Genomic DNA, 23,414 nt, shown 5'->3' on the forward strand with positions numbered 1-23,414 from the left:
CAGGTTACACGAAAAGGCACTAAACGATTTAAATCGAGCGTTAAAAAGTCAATTTATAGAACGTGGAAACTTTGTTACTCGAAGTATTAATTGAAATTTGTGTATAAGGTGATCAGTAATTGATACTAGTAACCGATTGAACGGTTAAAATACGTAGTACGTATGGGGTAGTTTTGCGAATATCGATTGGAAGAGAGCAAGAGAGTCAGAGAGTAAGAGCTGAAGCGAACAAGAAAATAAGAGTTGCAGCGAACGAGAGTTTACAAGCGCGTTCTGTTTGCCGTTACGTTACAAGTGTAGACCTACCTTTATGGTGGATCGTGGGGTTCGTGTTTTCGCGCGCAACAGGGGATGGTTTACCGATCAACGCGGAGGTACGGTTTTATTCTCGATAGTCAGCACGCTCCTCGTTTCTCGATGTATCCGGCTACGCGGTTGGAGAAACGCGAATGTTGGGCATCCGTTGCCTATATCCGGTTTGGCGAAGAGGGTGAGACCATGATATCGGTACTACGTGTTCGGCATTGCGGAGAGCAAAACCGACGATCGCGGTTTCGAATTAAACGCGAAACGATGACTAAGTGGTTGTCCCAAAACAATGCCGCGTTACGCAGCACAAGGCGAAATGTAATCCTAGGGCAGAATAATCGAATAAAGAACGTTTCACCGTTCAAACCCATATTGGGTATGCCGCCTTAAGCATTGTTTTAGGTGAAACTCAAAAGTAATGTCGTTTCAAGTGATACTTTGGCATTGAAAGTTTACACATTGGATGGCAAAAGGCTGTTGACTAACGAGAGCGATTACATGATTGATTGAAAATAAAAAGAATTGATTTGTTTGGATTTAACGTAGAAGAAACGACGTTACTCATGGATGGTTAACCCATTCTCGTGTTCGAATTCTACAGAGACCAAGACGAACTCAACTGAATTTTTTAAAGTCTAAAAAGTCTTCTAACGATGGAACCAGATGGTACCATATCGGGATGATTAATTACTTCCCAACGTCAGAGTTTTTCGAATCACCGTGTGGCCGAGCATTGTCTTGCACCTTTCAGTTCTGATAGAAGGTAAAAACTACACTCCTCAATCTTTGAAAATGTTACGATGCATTAATTGTTCGCCGTAACGTTTTCGATCGCAAGTGCCCGATTACTTTCTCGAGCCACGTGCTCCTCTTGTCCACGAATTTCACCGAGAACGTCCAACCGCCTTATGACATCGCGCTTAAGTGTACAGTGCTTAACGCAAATTCCGTTCCCACCCTCGCCTTAAACTCCAGGCCATTGTGGGCCTCGTATTACCTTAATTTGGTCCTGCCCCAGAACGATAATGCAGGTAAAGCGTCTAAGCGGAGGACGCTCGCTAACCAACAGACCGATGACCCATGGTATGCGGAGGTTATCGTAAGGCATTCTTGGCTGGTTTGATTTAGTGACTCCCCTCCCAACTTGCTGTGATAACTTACCCTTTATCTGGTCCGGTATGCGCCTATACTTTGCACTCGGCACTTGGACTCGTTTTCCACCCCCAGTCGACTATACAGCGAGATCTTCGCGCGAGACTTAGACACGTTGCAAAGGTTGTTTCAGTTTTCGGTGATAAACTACCCCTATCCGTCTATCTTCTTCTCTTACACCCACGTCGTTCCTTTCTCGCTAACTGACTCCCTTTTTACGATCAGATCTTAAGGGTTAACGACACCCTTGTAAGATTTTTTCGTATTTTCCACATCAAGCTCTCTGTTTCTTCGCAATTTTCCTCGCGTCACTTTATCCCGCGTCTTCCATCCGCTTTCGCCGTTCCACTTCCGTTCTTTCAACGCGCGTCTTCCGCTCGCGCGAATATCCTCCCGAGATTACCTGTTCGTCGAGGCGTGGGTGGTCGCAGAAGCGACGCAGCTTGTCGCCGAAAAGCCACAGCCCGGATTTAGAGATTCGACGGAAGCCCACGTCCGAAGTGCCTTAAATCAACGTCGGACTGAAAACAATATCGGCGCACCTCGAGGCTCCGTTCGTTCGTGAAACGGATTCCCGTTGTACTTTGGGAAATCAAGCTCAACAACTTCCAACGGTCACGGTGTATTGGGTTACGTTTTTACTCGAGTCCGCCTCGGGATCGATAAGACTGCACAAAAACGTATAACGGCTTCGTCTTCCAACGAGCAGAGACCTACCAAACCGCGAAAAGGTTAAGAATAAACGTCCTTGTGATAAAATACTGGAGTTTCTGAATTTTAACTGTTTGTTTGCAAAAAAACGGAATATCGTATAGAAAAATGCCTGCAGAACTTGGAGTATTACGGCTCTTCATCAAGCTGTACACGAAGAACTGATACAGTTGGACTGTATATTCAACTTGTGGATAGGTGTAAAAATAGGTACTGAATTAGTCATCGATAGAAGAAACATCCGCGACGAATGAATTTCCCTGTAGGATAAAGCGAGCAATGAGGGACGACTATAGTTGCCAGTAGTATCGAAAAGGTTGAACTACGACCGCAGGAAGAGACGCGTCACGTTCGTTGGATGCGCCACGAAAAGGTCGCAGCGAGCTATCCTGATCTTCTGATAGATGCCAATATCGTCATATTTGTTCCGTGGCTTCTGACAGGTCGACATTCGGTTCTTCCGATCGTGAACTATTTCCTGGAAGAACGGTATATATGTTTAAGAAATATAAATGTCTTTAAAAGCAAGCGTCGAACGAACGATAATAGTCAGACACGAAATTAGATACAGTTTAACGGATTTAGAAGTCGCTATTTAAAGCAGTTTTAGCGGTTATGTTTTTGACATCTGTCAGATATCAGTTCTGAAAATATCTCGACGAGCGAAAATACGCGCAGATAAATTCTGTCGGAACATTCATGTGTAATTCACATTAGTATGCAGATATCCGCTGGCGTACGTAATCGAATTTGGAAAAGGTTCGTCAGCGTTCAATTGAGTTAAAATTGTTGTTCACATAAAAATTCGTAGCGCTTCGATTTATAAAAATTTTTATCTAATCTGCCAGGTTTTCGTATGCATAAATGAATAATCCTTTCCAGCGTGGAAAAACATAAATTGATATTATCGGAAAGTCAAGCTGTTTCGCGTGGATTAGATCGCCATGTGTGTAAACAATACGCAGAATCGTCTGTGTTTTACGATCGAGTTTGCTTTAGAATTAAACTGGATATTTATAAAACTTCTTATTGGATCCCGATGTGATCTTTGGTTCTTCGAATATTGCTGGTCGAGTAAATATGACGCGCTACAAAAGAAGCACTCAAACCTCGACATAAAGAGGAATGTCCTTGACTAACAACGTTTCGAATACGATAGACACTTGTCGAGGAATATCAATGTTGACGCAAGACGTTTTCATTGTTGTCTTTCCCTTCGCGGTCAATAATATCGAGAAACCACTACTGAAAAGAACCGATATACCTTTTAAAGTGCTTTCTCGAATGATATTCGACTTCATTCCACTCCATGTGAAAGTCACAAACAAACTGTAAGGTCCTTCAGAGGTCCCATTAGGATCCATTAAGAAACGCAATGCGCACTTGGGATATTACGTGTCACAGAAAATTGATATTTTTCGATCCCGATACTGTATCGTTTCTCGTCTAACGTGCCTGAAGACACAAAGACAAAGAATACGATTGGTAGCCGAGGTTTGAGGGCACGAATTGGCGGAGATCGCTTGGCGAAGGCATTCTGTTCCTTTACGAGATTGCAAAGTCGTGGATTCGAAGAATTATGGGCAGAAAATTCCAGGAATTGAATGCGAATGTCGTCCAAGTGTCGTCTGAGGGTGTTTATGGCATTGCCACGGTTCAGCGAAACGTGGCTCGCCCTCTTGTTTTTCTTTATTAACAAGGCGAACAATTTTCCCATCGATTAGCTTCGTGTAATATTTCGGTTTTCGATTTCGATTCACGTAATTAATTTAGAGACATTCTGCTAGGACTAAATCGTAGTATTTATTATAATATGTCATCAAAATTCATTTCGTGGCGATCAACGCGATAAACACGAACAAATTACTCGTCGATCGGTCAAGAAACGCGTTGACAATCGATCCGTGAAACACGGAAAATTGTTAATCTACCAAGCAAGTGAGAAATTAACAGGAGTTTCTGTTTATTTGCAGATTGGAGCACTGAAGGAGTACTTCCTCTTCGCTGACAAACGACTTCACAAGAGGTCTCTCTCCAGCAGCGAATCGCACCATAAGACGTTAAGGGATGAACCGAGGGTAAGTGATTCTATCTTCGGTGTGTCAGGGTTAAGGCGTGCTTATCAAACTCGTACGGCGAATGCGAAACCCAGACACAGGTGCAAAACACAGAAGCCGCGTAATTTCACGGCGTCTGTTATAGAGCAACGCGCATTGTTTACTTGGCATTCTAATTTTCTCCCGTTCGCGAATAGTGCGCGGTGCTTCCTAAAACAAACGACCAAGTCACGCAGTTACATAATGTCGTACACGTGCCAGTGTAATTCAACGAGAATATTCTCCAGCGTTAAATATCTTGATATTTTTCTACTAAAAATTATTTCCCTCTGGATTGCGAAGAATTAATATCAGAATAAAAACGGAACGAATTTTAAATCCTTATACAACGGGAAAAAGCGTAATAACTTTTTCCTAGACAATGTCCTTTGTCGTTATTTATCATCTCGTATAACGTCATCTCGCATATAATTAAAGCTACCGTTCATTGCGAACGCGAATTGTCCAAATTAATTAGCTACATAAAGTAAACTCTATTAATTAGCCTGGATGCGGAACAATATATTTGAATGGCTTGCGTTGCCAGATACCTTTCAATTACCTGCGCGTATGTTCGTAGAGCAGTTGCCACGTACGGATCGATTACCGTGGAACCCAATTAACACCCAAAAAATATCACCTCAAATATCTAATAGAACTGCGTTTCGAGGATGTTTCAGTTATCATATCAAATGTTCGCTTAATATTATCCAAGATGTAACGTTTACACAACGGAATTATTATCCTTGTATCTCTGGTCCCTTCTTGTGTGTTTCGTGCTTCGATTAAAGCTCTTTTTGATTCCTCGATCCCTTTCTTATCGAGGCTTTCGACCGTACATCAAAACAACCGCAAGTTCGATCAATCGATGGACAAAAGGAAAGAAGCTTTAATGTCGTACGCGACGTCGAGTCAAAAGTGGCCATCCGGTAACCATCTCAACCGTTAGAGGCTTTCTAGTCGAGCAAAAGGACGGTAGACTCTATCACTGTGTTTCCAGAGATAATATTGTGCTTGACCCATCTTTCCAGCCGCGGCTGCTGTCTTTTTCTCGTCGATAAAGCACTTCGACTTTGGCAAACTGGGAGTCGAAAGGTTTATTCGACAAATACCCGAAGCTAAACCGTTACAGGATGCGTGTAAAAGTATGAGGGGCGATTGAAAACTCTTTCTCTATTTTTAACTCAAAACTTAACGTACACTCTATGTTTCTCCGTTCGATCCATTATAAGAGTGACTGATGCTCCAAACATGTCCAAACTTTAACGGTACTCGCTCGTTACCGATAAATATGCGCGGTATGTAATTCTAAACAATAATGAGTTTATCCATTTATCAGCAGTCTATCGACGATCATAACTAAGAGTTGAAAGTGGGTTTCGACGATGAAGTTAAATTGTTGGCACTTTGTTATTAAACCTTTGTTACGAAACTTTTGGTAAAATTATACGTCACTCAAGTGTATCTAAAGTAATTAGCTGGTACCTACGTTTCTAGTAGTAAGATATCTTTACATCGATTATCGCGTAAATAACGATACACAGTTTCGCGAGCTAAAATGATCGAATTCGTGAATTTAACAGGGCATAACGATGACTTTTAGTTTCGAAAGGGTTGCTTTCGCCAATTATGTCAGTGATTTAAACGCGAACAACAAAAGTACCGTATTATAAAATCCCCCAACGAATGGATTCACGCAATCAGATTACTCGGCAAGGTTGTTACGTGCTATCTGATCAGATTTCCCCCGCAAATGGTAAATCATTTAACGTCGTTACACGCTTGACTTCTAATAACTTTTGTCACGCGTTGTCAATTTGCGTGACAAGCGCCCGTCACCGCGTCCCCCTTTTAAATTAGATATTTCACTTAACGCGATGTAATTTTGTGGCAGTCAAAACGCTGGTCAGTCATCCTGCATGCACATTCGCGGAAATTATGCGTGTCGAAGCGAATCATCGAATATTTGGCGACTATCGGTACGAGTATTCCAGTCTAGTAAATTTCGTTTCAACCTCCTTCTCCACTTCAGCGTTAGCGCGTGAGGACTTTTGGTTGCATTTACCGGGGGATCCGTAGCATGGTGCGTCGCGACGCACGTGACAGAACGGCCGTGACACTTATCGACGCGGAACGCGAACGAGCCTAGGGATTTGGAGGTTGGCCAAAATTCAAGGGCCGTGAATTTTCACCGCGGAGGCTTTAAAACTAGTCGTCCAGCGATATGAATGAAACGATGACCGAGGCGTCGCGTGTTTCACGCTCAACCGAGTCGAAGCCAGGCTGCGAAAACGTTTCGCGTCGATGGCGCAGTTTACAAGGCGCCATACTGGAAAATCCGTTCTCGCGAAATTTTCGTTTCGTTCGACGGGTCCTGCTCGTGAATATTCCGCGATAAATCGAGGCCCGATCACGCACGCGTATGGGATTACTCGAAAACGCAGCCGTGCACGAAAATTGACCGCGAGCGGCCAACATTTTTAGCCGAACGAACCCTGATGGCTGATATTTTGCAAAACGTATATCATTCCACTACTCTAAGACAGTCTCACTTCTCGATTATTTTAAATTTTCACTTGCTCACTTCAAAACTGTTTCTTTAGAACAGACGAACGAAACTAGCGTACGATATTATTCCAAAATATACGCTCCAGTGTCTGGCGTTTCCCCAAACACTCGAGAAGCCTGTTTTCCAAATCGGAGCGTCGTAATCCTCTAAAGAAACTGTCTTACCGTTTTTCCAGGTACGATGGTTCCAGCAGCAGCACGAGAAGAAGCGCAAGAAGAGGGACTTCGCGCCCACGTCGTTCGCATTCAGCGATTACCCGTCATTTTTCGACGAGTTTGGCCCGCGTCCTCGGCAAGCCACGTTCCATCGGCAAAGAAATAGAGGTGTACCCTTCCAGAACCTGTTCACGGATCCGCTCTTCAAGGAACAGTGGTACCTGGTAAGTGGGCCTTTCTATTCTACTGCCTTGAAACCAACCAAAACGAGCTGCATACGTGACGCGACTGCATCCCCCAACGTGCCAGACTTAATGACATCCGATAACGGTTATAACGTATTCGGGATCCAGTTCCTACCATTTTGTCCCATTTCGATTCCTCCCGATTTTACTCGCACTTGGATAGTGTACGTGTCGCCTCGAATCGACGTCTGCGGGAATTACGATCGATAACCACACGTGACTGAATAACACATTGACTACCGCGTGAAGGTTTCAACGGGACATTTCCGCTCAAAAGTTTCGGACCGTGTACAAATAAGAGAAATTCTGAAATTTTCCTCGCACTGGATGCATCGACTAGGGTGAAATTAATCAAAAAAATCATCAAATTTGATACGATGACATCGATGAAAAATATCATTCTACACAAACTTTCGATCGCTAATGTTACTCGAAACCAAACGCGATTTCTTTTCGGATTCTTCCATTTCTCCTTCCCTCGGTACTAAAACTGATTGTCGACGCTAAAACTTGGCGATTCATAATTCTCGTTCGTCGTAATTCTATCATTTCATTTTTGCGCTGTCGACCGAGACCGGATGCCACCCACTTTCAGGTGACGTGACGTTGAATATTTTAACACCGCCAGTGTCGTGTAAAATTCAAAGCTTGCGGCGAATATGTGAAAACAATCTACAGATTCGCGATGCTATTATAAACGGATTTTTAGAGATTTACCAATTCAAGAAATTTTTCTCATCTGTATCGCGTACCTTTGTTTATAAATATAAAACATTATTCCAGTATATTTTAATTTAGATTTTCGCTAAAATTCGGACACGCCAAGGGAGGGGGACATTTCGATTACAGCGGAATCCGTTTGAGCAGCGAAACAATTTTTCAGCGATCCGTTTCCAGCAGTGCAATTAAATGTTCGTTCGTCATTCGCGAACGCCCACTCATATCCAATTGGCCGTGCGATTGTTCGGTTCGTTAAGTATCATCGCGTTAAACGACTAAATCATCGAATAACGGTTCGATCGACGTGTACGCACGCTGGAATTATCCCAAAGGGAAAGGTCGTGCTTGTTTCGGGCCCAAAATCCTGTTTGCGATCGAAAAACATCTCATTGTTAATACTGTGCTCGTATATCCTGTTCCGCCGTTAATCCTAGAAACGACAAGAGCAGCGATCGCCGTTGGTCTATACCCGAAAACGATCGTTCGAGGCGACACGCGGAGAATTATGAACAGCCACCGCGTGAGAAGCCACGACCTCTGGCTTGTATTCAAATTTCTCCAACGAATTCGTTCTTACCCTGTAGTGGTGCATTATCTCGTAGACAGAATAGGATTTAACGAATATACACAAGCAATTGGAGGAACGTGCAGCTAAAATTATACGAAAAAACTACTATCACAACTCCAGCCACCGATACACCAATCGTGTACCATTCGAAAAGCAAATGAAAGTAATTCATTCGCGTCGCACTTTGTCAAAAATGAAATACGTTAGCAGAACTTGAAATTAATTAACTCCTGTAATAGGCGGACATAAATATCGAATGGTTCTTTTGTGCGTCGAACACAGCAATAACAATAAATCCCTTTACGCGACCGTCGGAGTTATAAATTTATTGGACGAAACCGTCGAAACTTTTCGATATGATTTTAATAAAATGTTTGTTCGCGTGACGAATGACCATCGAGGAGGTCGAAACGTACGAGGAGCGGATACGTTCTCATTGTCGCTCGTTAATCGTACAAATTTATGGTTCAAACGTAAATACTCTTCGTTATGATCGAATGATTATAACCGTCATGGCGGGAATTCTCGTAAAAAATGGGATTTTCAAGGATCCTTTGCCAGCAGCTGTCGTATTCTGTTTGAAATAAATAAAGGAAAATTGTTCGCGACCCCCCGAAGGGTAAAAGAAAACGTTGTTCTTTTTCATTTGTCGCCCAGGGATTTCACAGATCGAGCTCGTCGTGTAATCGAAAAATCGTGTATTTTACAGGCCGATAAAACCTTTGTCCCTTCGCTATTTTTTGCGCATTGTATTCGAACAGTTTCGAGTTAAATTGAGAGGAATTTACGAGCGCGAAATGAACATGGCACTCCGTAATATATGGTACCCACTTCAGGGGTGAATGGAACTTTTAAAAACAATCAAATAAATTTACGCGAACGTCCTATTTGGCATTGTTCCTCGTCTCTAACGAGGCCTGCGTCGGTGTCGCTCTTTCGATAATCACTTCGACTGTCCACCGACCGAATGGTAACAGGAACGATGACTCTGTCGCACTATTTCATAGCAAAAATTGTCGCTGGAGGGTGGAACCGTCGCTGAAGCAACAAATCCAAAGATAGTCGTTCCCGAAACGTCGTTCGAATCAAATTGAACGTGTAAGGGATTCGATCCAGGGGCGTTCACTGTTTGTTCGCGTGTTCCAGAACGGCGGGGCCAAGGATGGCTACGATATGAATCTTGGCCCAGCGTGGCAGAAGGGTTACACTGGCAAGGGTGTTGTCGTGTCGATCCTCGACGACGGCATACAAACGAATCATCCCGACCTGGCACTGAATTACGATCACCAGGCCAGCTGGGATATCAACGACAACGACAACGACCCGATGCCAAGGGACAACGGTGACAACAAGCACGGGACTCGATGCGCTGGCGAGGTCGCCGCAGTTGCTTTCAACCAATACTGCGGCGTCGGCGTCGCCTATAACGCCAGCATAGGAGGTAAGAAATTACGATTTTTTCAGCGAGCACAGTGCGAGAGAAACACAACCTCGTGAAACAGACGAGGAAAAAGATCCTGGTCACTTCGGGACACCCTATAAATAACAGGTCCCATTCCCCCGACGTTCTATTCTGAAATAAAAACGCAACTCCAGCAAATTAACTTTTACCCGGATACACGGTCCCTTCAATTAAATATGACTTCCGTTATCCAGTTGTATGAATTACGATCCCCCTATGAGATAGCTTTCTGAACTTTAACCTACAGAGGACGGAACTGATGATTCTAAAGACCTCGGATATCTGACTTGAATGTCTGACATCGAATATTCGAGAATTTAGTACAAACCTGACTCTTCTCGTAACATATAAAAATTCCACAAATCTTTTGAAATATTGTTTATGCATTTATTCAAACGCGTAATTACGATAATGGAATACTTCTGTAACAACTTCGTCCAACCACGTCGATACGTCGTATCGATAACGATATATTTATTAAGCCATATTAATATCCCAAATATGCGCTGCTTTAATCAAATTAATTACAATCCATTGCGGACCATCGTGGACTATTTTATATTTTCGTAACAATCCGGTGTAATACTATAATCACACAGTTACGTGATTTTGTAAGCGCATTAAACGTTCCCGACAAAGTACAGCGAATTATATCTAAACGCTGCGCGAAACGTTCTTTAATTCAATACTGCAGTTTTTAATCATAACTCAATTATAATGTACTCCAATAGTCCGTGATATCCAGTACTTAAATCCCGATAGAACAGAAATTAACAGTCTACATTCTTCGACGCTGCGAAGTAATCGATTTTTCTTTCATGCTTTACGATAGACTTATTATTCCTTCATTCTCGATCCATTGTTCATCGTTAATTGGTTTTAAATTAAAATCAAAGATACGGTAAGAATCGAGTCGAAAATGGCGAATCTCGTGTGTTCGCGGTACAGTACATTTGCAAATACAAAAAGTAGCCAGTTGCTTAGATGCGTAACTTAGCTTCCCAAATCTGAAGCTATTGCTTCAACCATTGCTCTCATCAAATTTTATTCTCCACTCCATCGCTCCATGCAAGCTATTTAATTGCGCGCCGACAACTTAATCGTCAGCGCGACATTCTTCCTACCGTGCCACTTTTATTTTCAATTTTCCATTTACGGTAACAATGATTAAAACGTCAATCACTCGCAAGCACCGGGTCGTTATAAGTCGCTCCACCAGGGAAATGTTCCTCGCTGGAATATCGAGTTCCGATAATTTTACCGGCTCGTTTCCATTAAAATGCGCGTTAACGATCCGCGCACGATTTAACATGGTACCTGTAGCTCGTCATCGTGCGAGAAGAATCGCAGGTGAGAGTTCCCTGACTTCCTCGACCCTGCTTTTGTTCCTTAGAGTAAAATATAAACTACTTTATTTGTTTTCTCGAGCACAAGGAGGCGTCGACAAATCCTTTTGCACAGAATTTTCATTAATGTCGTAGAATAACTCAACAAAATTTCATCCCGATCCGTGACACCAAGTTCGTAAGATACCCTCGCGAAACCTACCCTTCGTTCTACGCATAGCGATATCTGTCGCAACGATCCGGCAGCTACTTTCCAGATTTATTCGCGTATAAATTGATGTGTAAGAAACACGAGATAAAAATACTATTTAAAACGTTACGATCTTGGCAACTCTCCCCTAATTAGAAATCTCCGTGAGCGGAAATTATACCGCGCGTTTACAGCAGCCTCGCTTGGAGGCCGCACAAGTTTTCGTGGAAATCACGACGCAACGGCAACGAGAAGGAAAGCTATCTGACGCTCATACCTTCCGTGTTCTCAGGCGTGCGAATGCTCGATGGCCCGGTAAACGATGCCGTCGAAGCCAGAGCACTGGGATTGAATCCTGATCACATCGATATATATAGCGCTTCTTGGGGCCCCGAGGACGATGGTAAAACTGTCGATGGTCCTGGCCCTCTTGCCAGGAGGGCGTTTATTTACGGTGTAACCAGCGTAAGTTACATAACTCAGTTCCATTTTTCTTTCTTCGTTTTTCTCTGTTCGCTTTGTAATCTTGAAAAATTCCACTTGCCAATACTGACACGTTTCACCGTGTACAATAGTATAGATTGTCGAGCGAAATGTTTTCATTATTTACTCTAGACTGATAACTGCACTCATTTTCCTTCGTGACGCATTAAAATATCTCCGCTTTCGACGAGATCGTTCCACGAAACTACCCCTAAAAACGTCAACCGTGTTAATAAATGTTTCCTTCCGTATTCGTGCAATGTTTACTATTTTTGAACATCCGAAACGTCTAACAAAGAGAATTAAACTGTAGCTGGCAGCCGCATATATTTAGATTTTAGATTGGATCCACATGAATCGCCTTGTATCTCTCGAACGCAAACATTCGCGTTCTGTCTCTTCTGGGCAAACGAGATAACCGAGAAAAATAAAAGTTCGGCAAACTTCCCAAGGTGATATCGCGTTTGAACGTTCCCGCAGAGTCTCGTCGAGATCGGAATATATCCGAGTCGCAAAACACCACGCGCAAACATTCCCCCAAAGCTGAAAGACGACGCGAATACGGTGCATTGATTGCTACCGGGCTACAAATATTTATAATAAAAACATTCGCGGAGCACGATTTCGTTAACAGTAGCGAGCCGGAATATCTTCTAATCGCTAACGATGTTTGAAATGAATGTCGGAAGGGGCGCAAGGGCAAGGGCTCGATCTTCGTGTGGGCGTCAGGGAACGGCGGTCGTCACACGGACTCTTGCAACTGCGACGGCTACACGAACAGTATCTTCACTTTGTCCATATCGAGCGCCACGCAGGGCGGCTACAAGCCCTGGTACCTCGAGGAATGCAGCTCTACTCTCGCCTCGACTTACTCCTCGGGGACTCCAGGCAACGACAAGAGCGTCGCAACGGTAGATATGGACGCCAAGCTGCGACCAGATCATATTTGCACAGTCGAGCACACCGGAACGTCGGCCTCGGCCCCGTTGGCAGCGGGGATCGCCGCCCTAGCTCTCGAGGCGAATCCCAGCCTCACGTGGAGGGACATGCAGTACCTGGTGGTCCTCACCTCGAGATCCGGCCCTCTCGAGAAGGAGCCTGGCTGGATCCTCAACGGAGTCAAGAGAAAGGTCTCCCACAAATTCGGTTACGGGCTGATGGACGCCGGGGCTATGGTCAGCTTGGCCGAACAGTGGACCAACGTGCCACCCCAGCACATCTGCAAGTCCGACGAGATCAACGAGGAGAGACGTATCGATCCCACCTACGGTTACACGCTCAGCGTCTACATGGACGTCACCGGTTGCGCTGGATCCTTGAACGAGGTTCGCTTCCTCGAACACGTGCAATGCAAGGTAAGAAGACAGAGACTGGGGACATCGATACCATCGATCATGCTTTCCCTTCGCGTCTCCTAATCTATCCGCCCTATCGAATTAATAGGATATGCCTAACTAAGACAATTTAAACACGCATATCTTTGAGAATTTTTTCAAGAATTTTTTTTGAGTTTTGTTTTGTGTAATTCTTAGGAGACTTTTAGCGGTAACCACTATTGTTTGGTACTGAATTAACGTCTTTTCTGTTTCCATCGATAACCAACGTTCGTCCAACGTTTTCGATCCCGTAAATCACCACAATGGGATGATGCGGGAAACATCTTTACACCAATGCTCGTGATTTATTCTGAAAAAGTACTCCATCGTATATTACGTGCTAAATACCCTTCTCGGTTGGCGAAATATATTTTTAACGCTCCGATCTTTTAAATTCTCGTATTCCGCGCGAACATTTGCGAGTTCTGCCCACGGGAAGAATAAATTCACGGCGGCATTAAAATGCAAATTTTTCCAAGCACTATTTTATGAATCGTAAGTACAAAATATATTTTTACATAAAGCGAAAATAAATTCTATTATAAACGTTCTCGTTTTCCCGGCGTATCCCTCTCCCGCTGGACATTTCGCGCGATAATTTCTTCATAACTGTGTTTCCACGAGTATAAAATTCATTATGGATCCGACGAAGGAATATTAAAAGGGAATAAGCGTGAGTCCACAAAGGGTGAAATGGATAATGTTCTCGCGCCGTCGACAAGGTGTTGACGAACTCTTCTCTCGAGGAATGACGAACATTTTTTAAGACGACGTCAAACATTTCTCAAACAGGTTTCGTTGAGGTTCTTCCCGCGAGGAAATTTGAGATTGCTGTTGACCTCGCCGATGGGCACCACGTCAACTTTGCTGTTCGAGAGGCCGCGGGATGTTCTCAGCTCTAACTTCGACGACTGGCCCTTCCTCAGCGTGCACTTCTGGGGTGAAAAGGCGGACGGTCGATGGACTCTGCAAATCATTAACGCCGGGAATCGGCACGTTAACTCACCAGGCAAGTCTCGAAATCCTGTTTTCTCGTGGAAAGGCTTTGGTGTTGATCTAACTATCCGAACTAATCATCGTGTAGCGAAAGGATCGCTTTGAAGTCTAACTCTCCAAAAATCCTGTGTAAAAATCAATTTTTGATAGTGTACTCGTTCTAAAGTGTTTCGAGCGAGCGTAATCCTGTAATGAGTGACGAAAACCGCGTTCGGCGGTTAGGACTTTCAAGGATATCGCTTTGCATAACACTTGAGTGTAACTCGAGTGCGCCTCGCTATATTCTCTCTACCAAGTGTACTCGTAGTGGCTGGAACAAATACAGCGAGGTACTCGAGACACACTCGAGTGGTCTGTTAAGCGATACCCTTGCTGGCTATAACAACCGACCAAATTGAGTTTTTAACTACTAAAAAATATCTGTTGGGCATACGAATTAATTTAAGGGATCTAGATACTAAGCAGTTTTAATCGAAATTATTCTCTAACTATAAAATGAGACCTAACGATGCAACGGGAATAAACCCTGAGCAGCCTTGATCCGTCGATTGAGTTTAATTCAATTAACGTCACGCATGCTTATTAAAACTCATAATTATGCGAATCACTCCGCGCTCTAACGATCGAAATAACACTTTGTCGATGTATGGGCTTCCAGAGTTTCATAGAACGGTAAAATTTGGTATACTCGCACTAAAACTGTAACAACCAATACCATAAATGTAATTACCAATGTTACGTTAATTAGGTTGGAGGGCTTTCAGATACGTACAGTCACGTACGAAACGTTGTTTTCTTTAATTCGATGTTTATTTTTTCAGGAATCGGGTGTAATTTACGTTCGCATCGTCGTGCAACTATGTCCGAGGATAAAAGTGACAAATAAGTAGATCAAACATATTTTTCTAATACAAGAAAAATAAAGATGCACGAAACGTTATTTATTCCGTTATATATAGTCTAGGAGTTTACAGTTTTTAATATAAATTTCCAAAGGAATCCGTTAAATACAACCACGAAACTCGCTTGAAAATATTGAAAGGAATTCGATCGACTCGATTTAGATATACCTCGGGACGCTGCTATGTTTGTCCATTCAGTCGACAAAGTGTTATGAGAAAAGACGATATAAATCGTGTACGAGCGAACGCCGAGGGACCATCTTGTTCATTCTTGTTTCTGGCGTCTGTTGTTACAGGAATCCTAAAGAAGTGGCAGCTAATCTTTTACGGCACCGCGTCGAATCCCATCAGGATACGAACACGTCAATATAACCCGGTACAAGCGCATTCTTCGTACTCCTCAGTGCAATACCCATTCACAGTAGACGATGAACCACTATCACTGGGCCATCGCGGCGACGTCGACTTCTTTCCTTCGTCTACCTTTCAGGGCTACCAGGGCCCGTACGTCGGCGCCGGTTCCAACGTCCAGGCGTCCGTGGCAACCTTGGACGGTTCCTCCGCACCCATCCTGACTAATCGACTACCTGGGGACACGTCGTCCGCTTTCGATTCACCCCCATCCTCGTCTCAAGTCGGAGACGACTCCCTGGACACTACCAGAAAAGTTCTGCACGACTGTGATCCCCAGTGCGATGCTCAGGGGTGCTACGGAAACGGACCCACGCAATGTATCAACTGTAAAAATTACCGACTCGACAAGTAAGCGATTATCTGCCCTAATATTATAGAGAGGTAAAATAGCGTACAGGTTCGTTAGCGAAGAATAAATCCTCGCCCTCTGGAAAACCCATGGCAGTCTCATGTAGCTACCAAAGAGGAGGGTGAAGGTTAAACAATAATCCCTCGAAATGTTTATCGTTCTTTCGTCAGATTTTACTTTCGATGGGACACGCGTGTAGCCTGTTCATTTGTTGCAATTTATTTGAAAGCTTCCGCTTGAAATTTCACGTTTTTCGTTCATTGAATCCTTTCGACATTATTAAAAGTGTAAATATTTAACCACTCGCAAGGAAATAAACTGCGTGCCCGTTTTATGCTCGCGAGAACTGAAACTTTCGCCCCAGTGAAAGACGAAGTTATTCGTTGTATTTTCATTTTTCCATCCGCGAAATTGGTTGCTGCATAAGTGATTAACTCCCAGTGTTCGTGCCGTACATCGTTTTCCCATATTTCCAAGCGTTGGAGTACATATATAACAAATACACGTATCAACGAAGCGATGTACGTATCGCGTTTTTACGCATGGCCCGGTGTATTTATCTCACGTTAATTCACTGAAATGCACCTTTGGTAGAAAAATTCCATCGAACGATACAGTAGCAATCGGAGATGAGTTATCGCTTACGAGATCGCAATTGCAGTACGTGCGTGAGTCGGTGTCCGCCGAGGAGCTTCCCCAATCAGGGTGGAGTCTGCTGGCCCTGCCACGAGTCCTGCGAAATTTGCGCTGGGGCTGGCCAGGACTCTTGTCTCTCCTGCGCACCCGCTCATCTTCGAGTCACCGATCTGGCAGTGTGTCTCCAGCAGTGTCCTGAAGGATATTACGAGAGTAAGTCCAAGGGTTCAAAGTAAACGTCAAAGAGGACTCATAGAACCAGAATAACTACTTCGGAAATAAAATTACACGAATCAAATTTTGTTTGCGTGCTCTTTAAAAGGAATTTAGTTCACCGTGGAGAACCTATTTTCAAATATTTAACTTCTTAATTCGACGATCGACTGTTCGAAGGTTAGACGAAGATATTATTTTCAGACACGGAGAATAGCACGTGCGTACCTTGCGAGGCGAATTGCGCCAGTTGCCAGGATAGGCCGGATAAATGCACCAGTTGCGAGCATCACTTGGTCATGTACGAGAACAAGTGTTACGCGTCGTGCCCTGTCTACACCTACGAAACTCAAGATTACAGCTGCGCGGCGTGTCATTCCACGTGTGAAACTTGCAACGGCACCGCCGAAAACCAATGCATCGCCTGTCGGCCCGGATTGTTTTCACTGAACGGTACGTACTCGTCCAGGCAGCGATCCTTTAAAAGAATAGACTGACACGACACGTGCAGCTGATCGCCTTGTCGCGCGCGGAGACAGCGACAGTTGCTGGATCAAACGTTCGTCATGGAATCGTTACGCCTTCCTTTATCTCTATTTCGGGTTGTACGTTTTGCACTTCGACAGGTGCACGCTTTCGTTCCTCGACCAAATATTTAAAACATTCAAATTCAACTGAATTGATAACCCGGGAATCGAAACAATTCCAAACACGAACTTTTAGCATGTGCTTAATCGCGTAGCGCTCTAACACGAGTGCAAATATATTGAATATTTTCGCTCATCAGCGATTACGCTGGATAGTTGAAAGTATAACCGATATTAGAATTATACCAACATTTTCAATTAAATCTAAAAGAAAGAAAACTGTTATTAGTGGTTCCCTGGTTCAACCTCGAAAGGAGACTCCCCTCAGTCACGATTCATGGCTCCAGAAACATTATCGTCTTCCGAATCACATTTTATATTAACCCTTTCGACCCTAGTGGGACGTATATGTCTCACGCGTAGAAGTCTCTTGTAAAAGTCTGGCTGAAAGAGTAAACAGACAATACATACCTTATCATCCATAGGAACATGTCGAGCATCTTGTCCAGCTGGATACAGCGCGGACAAGAAACGACGAGAGTGCATGCCGTGTCCTCCAGGATGTGCAACCTGTGCGACGTCGACATGCACGAGCTGCATCACGGAGTGGAGCCTGAACGAAGAAGGATTATGCGCTCCCGAGCACCGCGATCAGTGCGAGACTTCCGAATATTACGATAACGGGCACTGCAAACCGTGTCATACATCGTGCAGGACCTGCGCGGGTCCTTCGGAGAATTACTGTATCTCCTGTCAGAACTCCTTGCTACTCCAAGGAATGCGTTGCGTCTATCAATGCGACGACGGCTATTATTCCATGGCGCAACCATCCAGACCTGTTTGCGTTCCTTGTTTACATACCTGCAAAACTTGCGTGTCCCGATTGAACTGCACCGCCTGTCAGGATGGATTGCAGCTGCAGAGCGGAGAGTGCAGGTCGTCTTGCGCCCAAGGGTGAGTCCGTATATAGATAAATAAAGGAAATAAAACTCGGCATGCTTTATAGGTGCTCTTCGAAACCATCGCGTGTCGTATATTCGCTTGTTTTATCTCTAGGTTTTGAAAGAAATTTATTTCGAAAGAAATCTTCGAAATCAAGGGTCGACGAGCTTATTTTTTTTTTTTTTTTTTTTTAAGTGAAGCGTTTGTAGTGGAAAATCTGATGATAATCGTGCCGCATGAGCCAGTGTTCTTAGAAACAGGCTAAGGACGCTGCGGCTTAATCTAGATCACGGTGACTAATTAATTACGCGACCATAAAGTACAACCCAATAGCGAGCGACCGCAGTCGCTCTTATCCGTGACTTATACTACTAGCAGCCTGACGCTTATCCGTGCATGCAACGTGTCCCATTTTAATCAGCCCCACGCGACCGCTACGTGTCGCTTAATATCCTTTCTTTTACTTCCTCAACATGGATTTATAATCGCGGAGAAAAATATTTTGTACAGATATTATAGCGATAGAGGTCAATGCGCCAAATGTTACTTATCGTGTAACACGTGCTCCGGACCTAGAAGGGATCAGTGCGTAACGTGTCCTCGTGGCTGGCAACTGGCAGCGGGAGAGTGCCACCCGGAATGTCCCGAAGGATTCTTCAAATCCAACTTCGGCTGTCAGAAGTGTCACCACTACTGTCGCACGTGCAAAGGTAACGCGGATGATACGTTAACCCTTTCGGTGCTACTGACGTTTATAAATCCTCCACTCCTAGATAAACTGGCAGTAATTTACGAGCATTTATTCCGAAAAATATACACTGTGGACAATTTTGTGTAAAATTCAAAAGAAATTATATGTCCCAAATGATCCAGCAATATTTTTTTTTATAATAATACAAATTAAGAAATACCCGTTTACATGATTCCTACGGGTCTTAGCATTGAAAAGGGCCAAAAGAAAAGCAACAGTGTTCTAACGCGTACAGTTTGAACGCTTCACAGGAGAAGGTCCATTGGAATGTACATCCTGTCCCCCGCACTCCATGCTAGAGGGTGGCTTGTGCATGGAGTGTCTCGGTGCGCAGTACTACGACTCTTTGACGCAGCTTTGCAAGAATTGTCACACCGATTGTCGAAGATGTACTGGACCTGGAAAATTCAGTTGCGCAGCCTGTTCGCCCCCGTTGCACTTGGATAAGTTGAACAACCAGTGCGTGCCTTGTTGCACGGGCAACGAGAAGGGTCCACAGGCTGAAGAGTGCTGTCTATGCGATCCAGAGAGTGGTAAGTGGCTCGTTACTTCTTGTTACGACGTTTTCGTTCTTTTCAATATTTATCAAATTATTAACATTCCGGTTTCTTTTGTATAATCATAGGCGGCTGCAGGAACAGCTCGCCAGCTGGTAAAAGAAGAGTACCGGGAACAGAGTTTGCCTCGGCAGACTCGGCCATTTCAGAAGTGTACGCGAATTACGAAGGAACAACGACTGATAAGAGTGATTCAGCGTCTCTGGCCATAACGGCGACTATAACCATAGCTGTCGCCATTTGTTTGGTATCGGTAGCTCTGTTTGCTACCATATTCATCGCGCTTCAGGTACGTGGAAAATTTACAGTACTTTATCCTGGGCTCCTATATCGATGAAACAATGTTTTATGTTTGTCTTTGCAGGCTATGTCGGGAAGAAGGGAAGCTAACAAGGGTTACACGCAGCTGGCCATGAGGGTGGATCCTCCGGATGACGTTGACGCCGACGACACAACGGAACTGATGACCTAGACCCTTTTAACGTTTTCTAACTAATGACAGGACCTCTCATCAAAAGTGTTTGATGAAGGTCGACCAGTTTCGATCACGATAGATCGTGTGTTTGCGTGGCATTAGAAACGCGGCGATTAGAGTCGGGAACAGCCGCGCTCCGTTAAGATCCGATGTGGTCCGAGGCGAAGAAACGGAAACACACACGATAAAAATACAAAAATGAACAAAAAAAAAAAAACACACAGAAAAAAATAGAGAGAACGGAATATAAGTATAGATTGAAGGAAGAGGAGGAATTTGGAGGAAACGAAAGAGTGGTGACGAGAGATAACGGATAGGGATTAAACGGAACGGGGACAAAGGAACAAGAAAAATTCGTTCAAAACGTGATAGTAAAGACACTTTTTTTGGCGCACTGTACGGAGAGAAGTGTGACTGTTGTTCACTTTATTTGATAGTGCGGTTTGCGTGCGCGGTCGTGTGAATGGCGGTGAACGAGGTGTTTAGGTATACTTTTTTTAACGGTTAGGCGCGTCGCTGATTCTTTCGAGTGCACATACACTAGTGTGTAATGCCGAGTAACTTTAAATGGAAGTACGGTTAATAGACAAACAAGAAAAAAAAAGGGTGACGGACATTATAAAGTGCCTGATTTACAACGCCCTTTGACAACGTTCTTTCCTCTGCTCCCTTTATTGGCCTCCGTCGTGAACGGTGGGTCGAATGTTCACCTGTGCCGTCAACGATGTGTATTATATTACCATTGGGAACGATTCGTTCAATCATTCCCAATTAGACATTGAGATCGACTAGATGAATCCAATTCGCGTAACGAGCACCTGCAGGTGACTCGATTCAGTAGACACCTTGCGCTGGAAACAGTTCCTATACGGATTGTTTTGTATTAATCCTAATTACCATCTGTCGCGAACGATTCGTTGAACCTTCGCTCGTGCCCCAAACAATGCGTATCGTGGTCATTGGAGAGTATTCCTTAGATCATTCCCAATTAGACTTTGAGATCGACTAGAAATTTTATCGAGGAATCCAGTTCGCGTAACGAGCACCTGCAGGTGATCCAAGGATCCAAGGAAACAATGCTGATAATGCGGAGGCTTGGTAACGTACGATGAAGAACAAACGTAGCCTCTGTGTGTTGGTTTGCATTATGGACCAGTTGAACGTAACGACAAGTGCGCATTATAACGTGTCATTGTAACATATTAACGCTGGCAACACGATTGCGGTGATTATAAATTAATAACGACAACGGGCGGAAAGGAGCAGACGGAATAGGTTGATGGAATGTTCAACGGCGAAAGAGAGAATGAAAGCGATAGAAATAGAAGTGAACAAAGAATTGTTTGTTCCCGCGAGAAGGTTTGTACAGCTTCGTTCTCGTGCAACGAACCGACATCCCCCCTCACCCCGAGAGATGAGAAACCACACTGATTTTCTTGATGATCCAGCGCGTGTATCAGCCATTCCGTCATTTTTCAACCAATCGACAGCCAACTGCATTTTTCTAACTGTTTGTTGTTATTGCTGCATTGTCTATATATTTTGTTTTGTTTAGCACCCTAGGTATTTACCGCGTTGATCCTGCTTCGTTCGTATTAATTTGTTGTAGACTAAAATGAAATGGAAAAAAATGAAAACCAACGACCACGTTGATGTTAAATAACAATTGGATTTTAAACGTATAACGAAGGAAACATACGTCGCGAAGAAGCCACGAAACAGTCCTCGGTAAATCGGTACCTTTAAGAGCTACTGTCCGCGCCTACCGTGTGAATATTGAATTTCTCCTCGTGATTTGATATAAAGCTATTATTGTACTTTTATGATGAACGCGATTATAAATATATACATATACATATACATATATATATATATATCTATATACACACACTCAGGCGTTTAAATATATTCTGAGTTCGTGTTCCCATTGAAATATTATTATTAAATTCTCTAACATTTCTGTTCCCATAATTAGTTTCTCTGAACAATTATTTATTCGCAGAACAGCACTGTTACCCGATGATCATCGTTTCAAGGTAAGTGCATTCCCTAGTTTTACTTGCAAGATCGAGACAACCTTCCTCGATAGTATGGTTAACGTTTGTTGCAATTATGAATCTCGGCATGTTTATAATTAGACGATTCCCAGCACCGTAAATATAGTAATAGGAAGCAACCAGAAACTTCCCGAGTACACTTCCCCTCTATCTGAATACTCCTCGTTAATTAATACTGCTGAAATCTTGAGAGAACCGTCTCGAGGGGTGACACACTAGCCGAATGGAACACTTCTCAATCATTTAGTTTTTATTTGGTACAAGTAAAAGAAATCGAATTAAACGATCGATACGAATATTGGGTTGCGAATATAAAATTTAAATCGATATATAGTCTCATATTCGTTCGACGGAATTGAAGTACGATAAAGGTCGTGATTTATTGAATCTTACCAAAGGGAAGACGTTGGCCTTCTTTACGTTTTTCAATGCATGAAGAAACTGTTGAGACGAGTGAAAAATCGAGGATTATAGCGGTATGATTTATCGAGGTGTGCACCGTCAAGACGTCTTCGTGCATTAATCATTAAGCTACCTTAACGGACGCGGCGAATTTGATATTCAAGGGGAAATTCTGGTTTAAAACTTTGAAAAAATACGACATTTGATTAGTATAAATTTATTTTTAACAGCACTTATACGTCGTACTTAACGAGGAACAATATACAAATTTTGTATAATTACATCTGATATTTATAACGAAATGCGATCGACGTGTTTAATCTGGCTGATTATTCTTTACTTGCTGCTATCGGATAGACAACGACTGACAGTGTGGACTGACATGCATATTCAGTGGACAGTGACATGATCGTTCGGGGGGGGGGGGGGGAGGGGGGGGGGTTAGTGGAATGTCAATTCAAACATCGATCGACGGAAACGTACGCTATCCGAATATCAGAGGGCTGATTACAAAATAATGAAGAACAAACCAGGTAAGTACGTTAAGCGAACGTCAATGAAGCTATTCCAATCGTTCTAGCCAACGGTCCACATCGACAGGGGTCGTGATAACCGGTACGACGATATGTCGATCGAGATAACGTGGATAGCCGATAAATTTAGTAGTAATAATTCCCGTGGTCCTACTTTTATCAGGTCGGATATCGTAGCGTAAGCGGATATCGTAAATTCATGAAGTTATATCAAATTC

General features: G+C 43.5%; 1 protein-coding gene across 2 annotated transcripts in view; it reads left to right on the forward strand.

The window, feature by feature from the left end:
• LOC128890093 (furin-like protease 2) overlaps positions 1-22,175 on the forward strand; it is a 266,679-nt gene extending 244,504 nt beyond the window's left edge. The window contains exons 4-18 of one of the 2 annotated variants that reach the window (XM_054148303.1): positions 4,146-4,250; positions 7,013-7,216; positions 9,672-9,966; positions 11,816-11,988; positions 12,696-13,361; positions 14,175-14,391; positions 15,577-15,656; positions 15,771-16,042; positions 16,705-16,892; positions 17,097-17,345; positions 17,965-18,433; positions 18,932-19,131; positions 19,424-19,705; positions 19,798-20,018; positions 20,094-22,175. In XM_054148303.1, coding sequence (XP_054004278.1) covers positions 4,146-4,250; positions 7,013-7,216; positions 9,672-9,966; positions 11,816-11,988; positions 12,696-13,361; positions 14,175-14,391; positions 15,577-15,656; positions 15,771-16,042; positions 16,705-16,892; positions 17,097-17,345; positions 17,965-18,433; positions 18,932-19,131; positions 19,424-19,705; positions 19,798-20,018; positions 20,094-20,201 — 3,729 coding nt within the window. In that variant the 3' untranslated portion in view covers positions 20,202-22,175. Of the gene's footprint in view, positions 1-4,145; positions 4,251-7,012; positions 7,217-9,671; positions 9,967-11,815; positions 11,989-12,695; positions 13,362-14,174; positions 14,392-15,576; positions 16,043-16,704; positions 16,893-17,096; positions 17,346-17,964; positions 18,434-18,931; positions 19,132-19,423; positions 19,706-19,797; positions 20,019-20,093 lie in introns of both variants that reach the window. The other variant, XM_054148302.1, reaches the window with a different exon arrangement.
• Positions 22,176-23,414: the final 1,239 nt, after the last annotated feature.

This window comes from Hylaeus anthracinus, unplaced genomic scaffold (genome assembly GCF_026225885.1).
Source record: "Hylaeus anthracinus isolate JK02 unplaced genomic scaffold, UHH_iyHylAnth1.0_haploid 12000, whole genome shotgun sequence".
NCBI classification, from domain to species: Eukaryota; Metazoa; Arthropoda; class Insecta; order Hymenoptera; family Colletidae; genus Hylaeus; species Hylaeus anthracinus.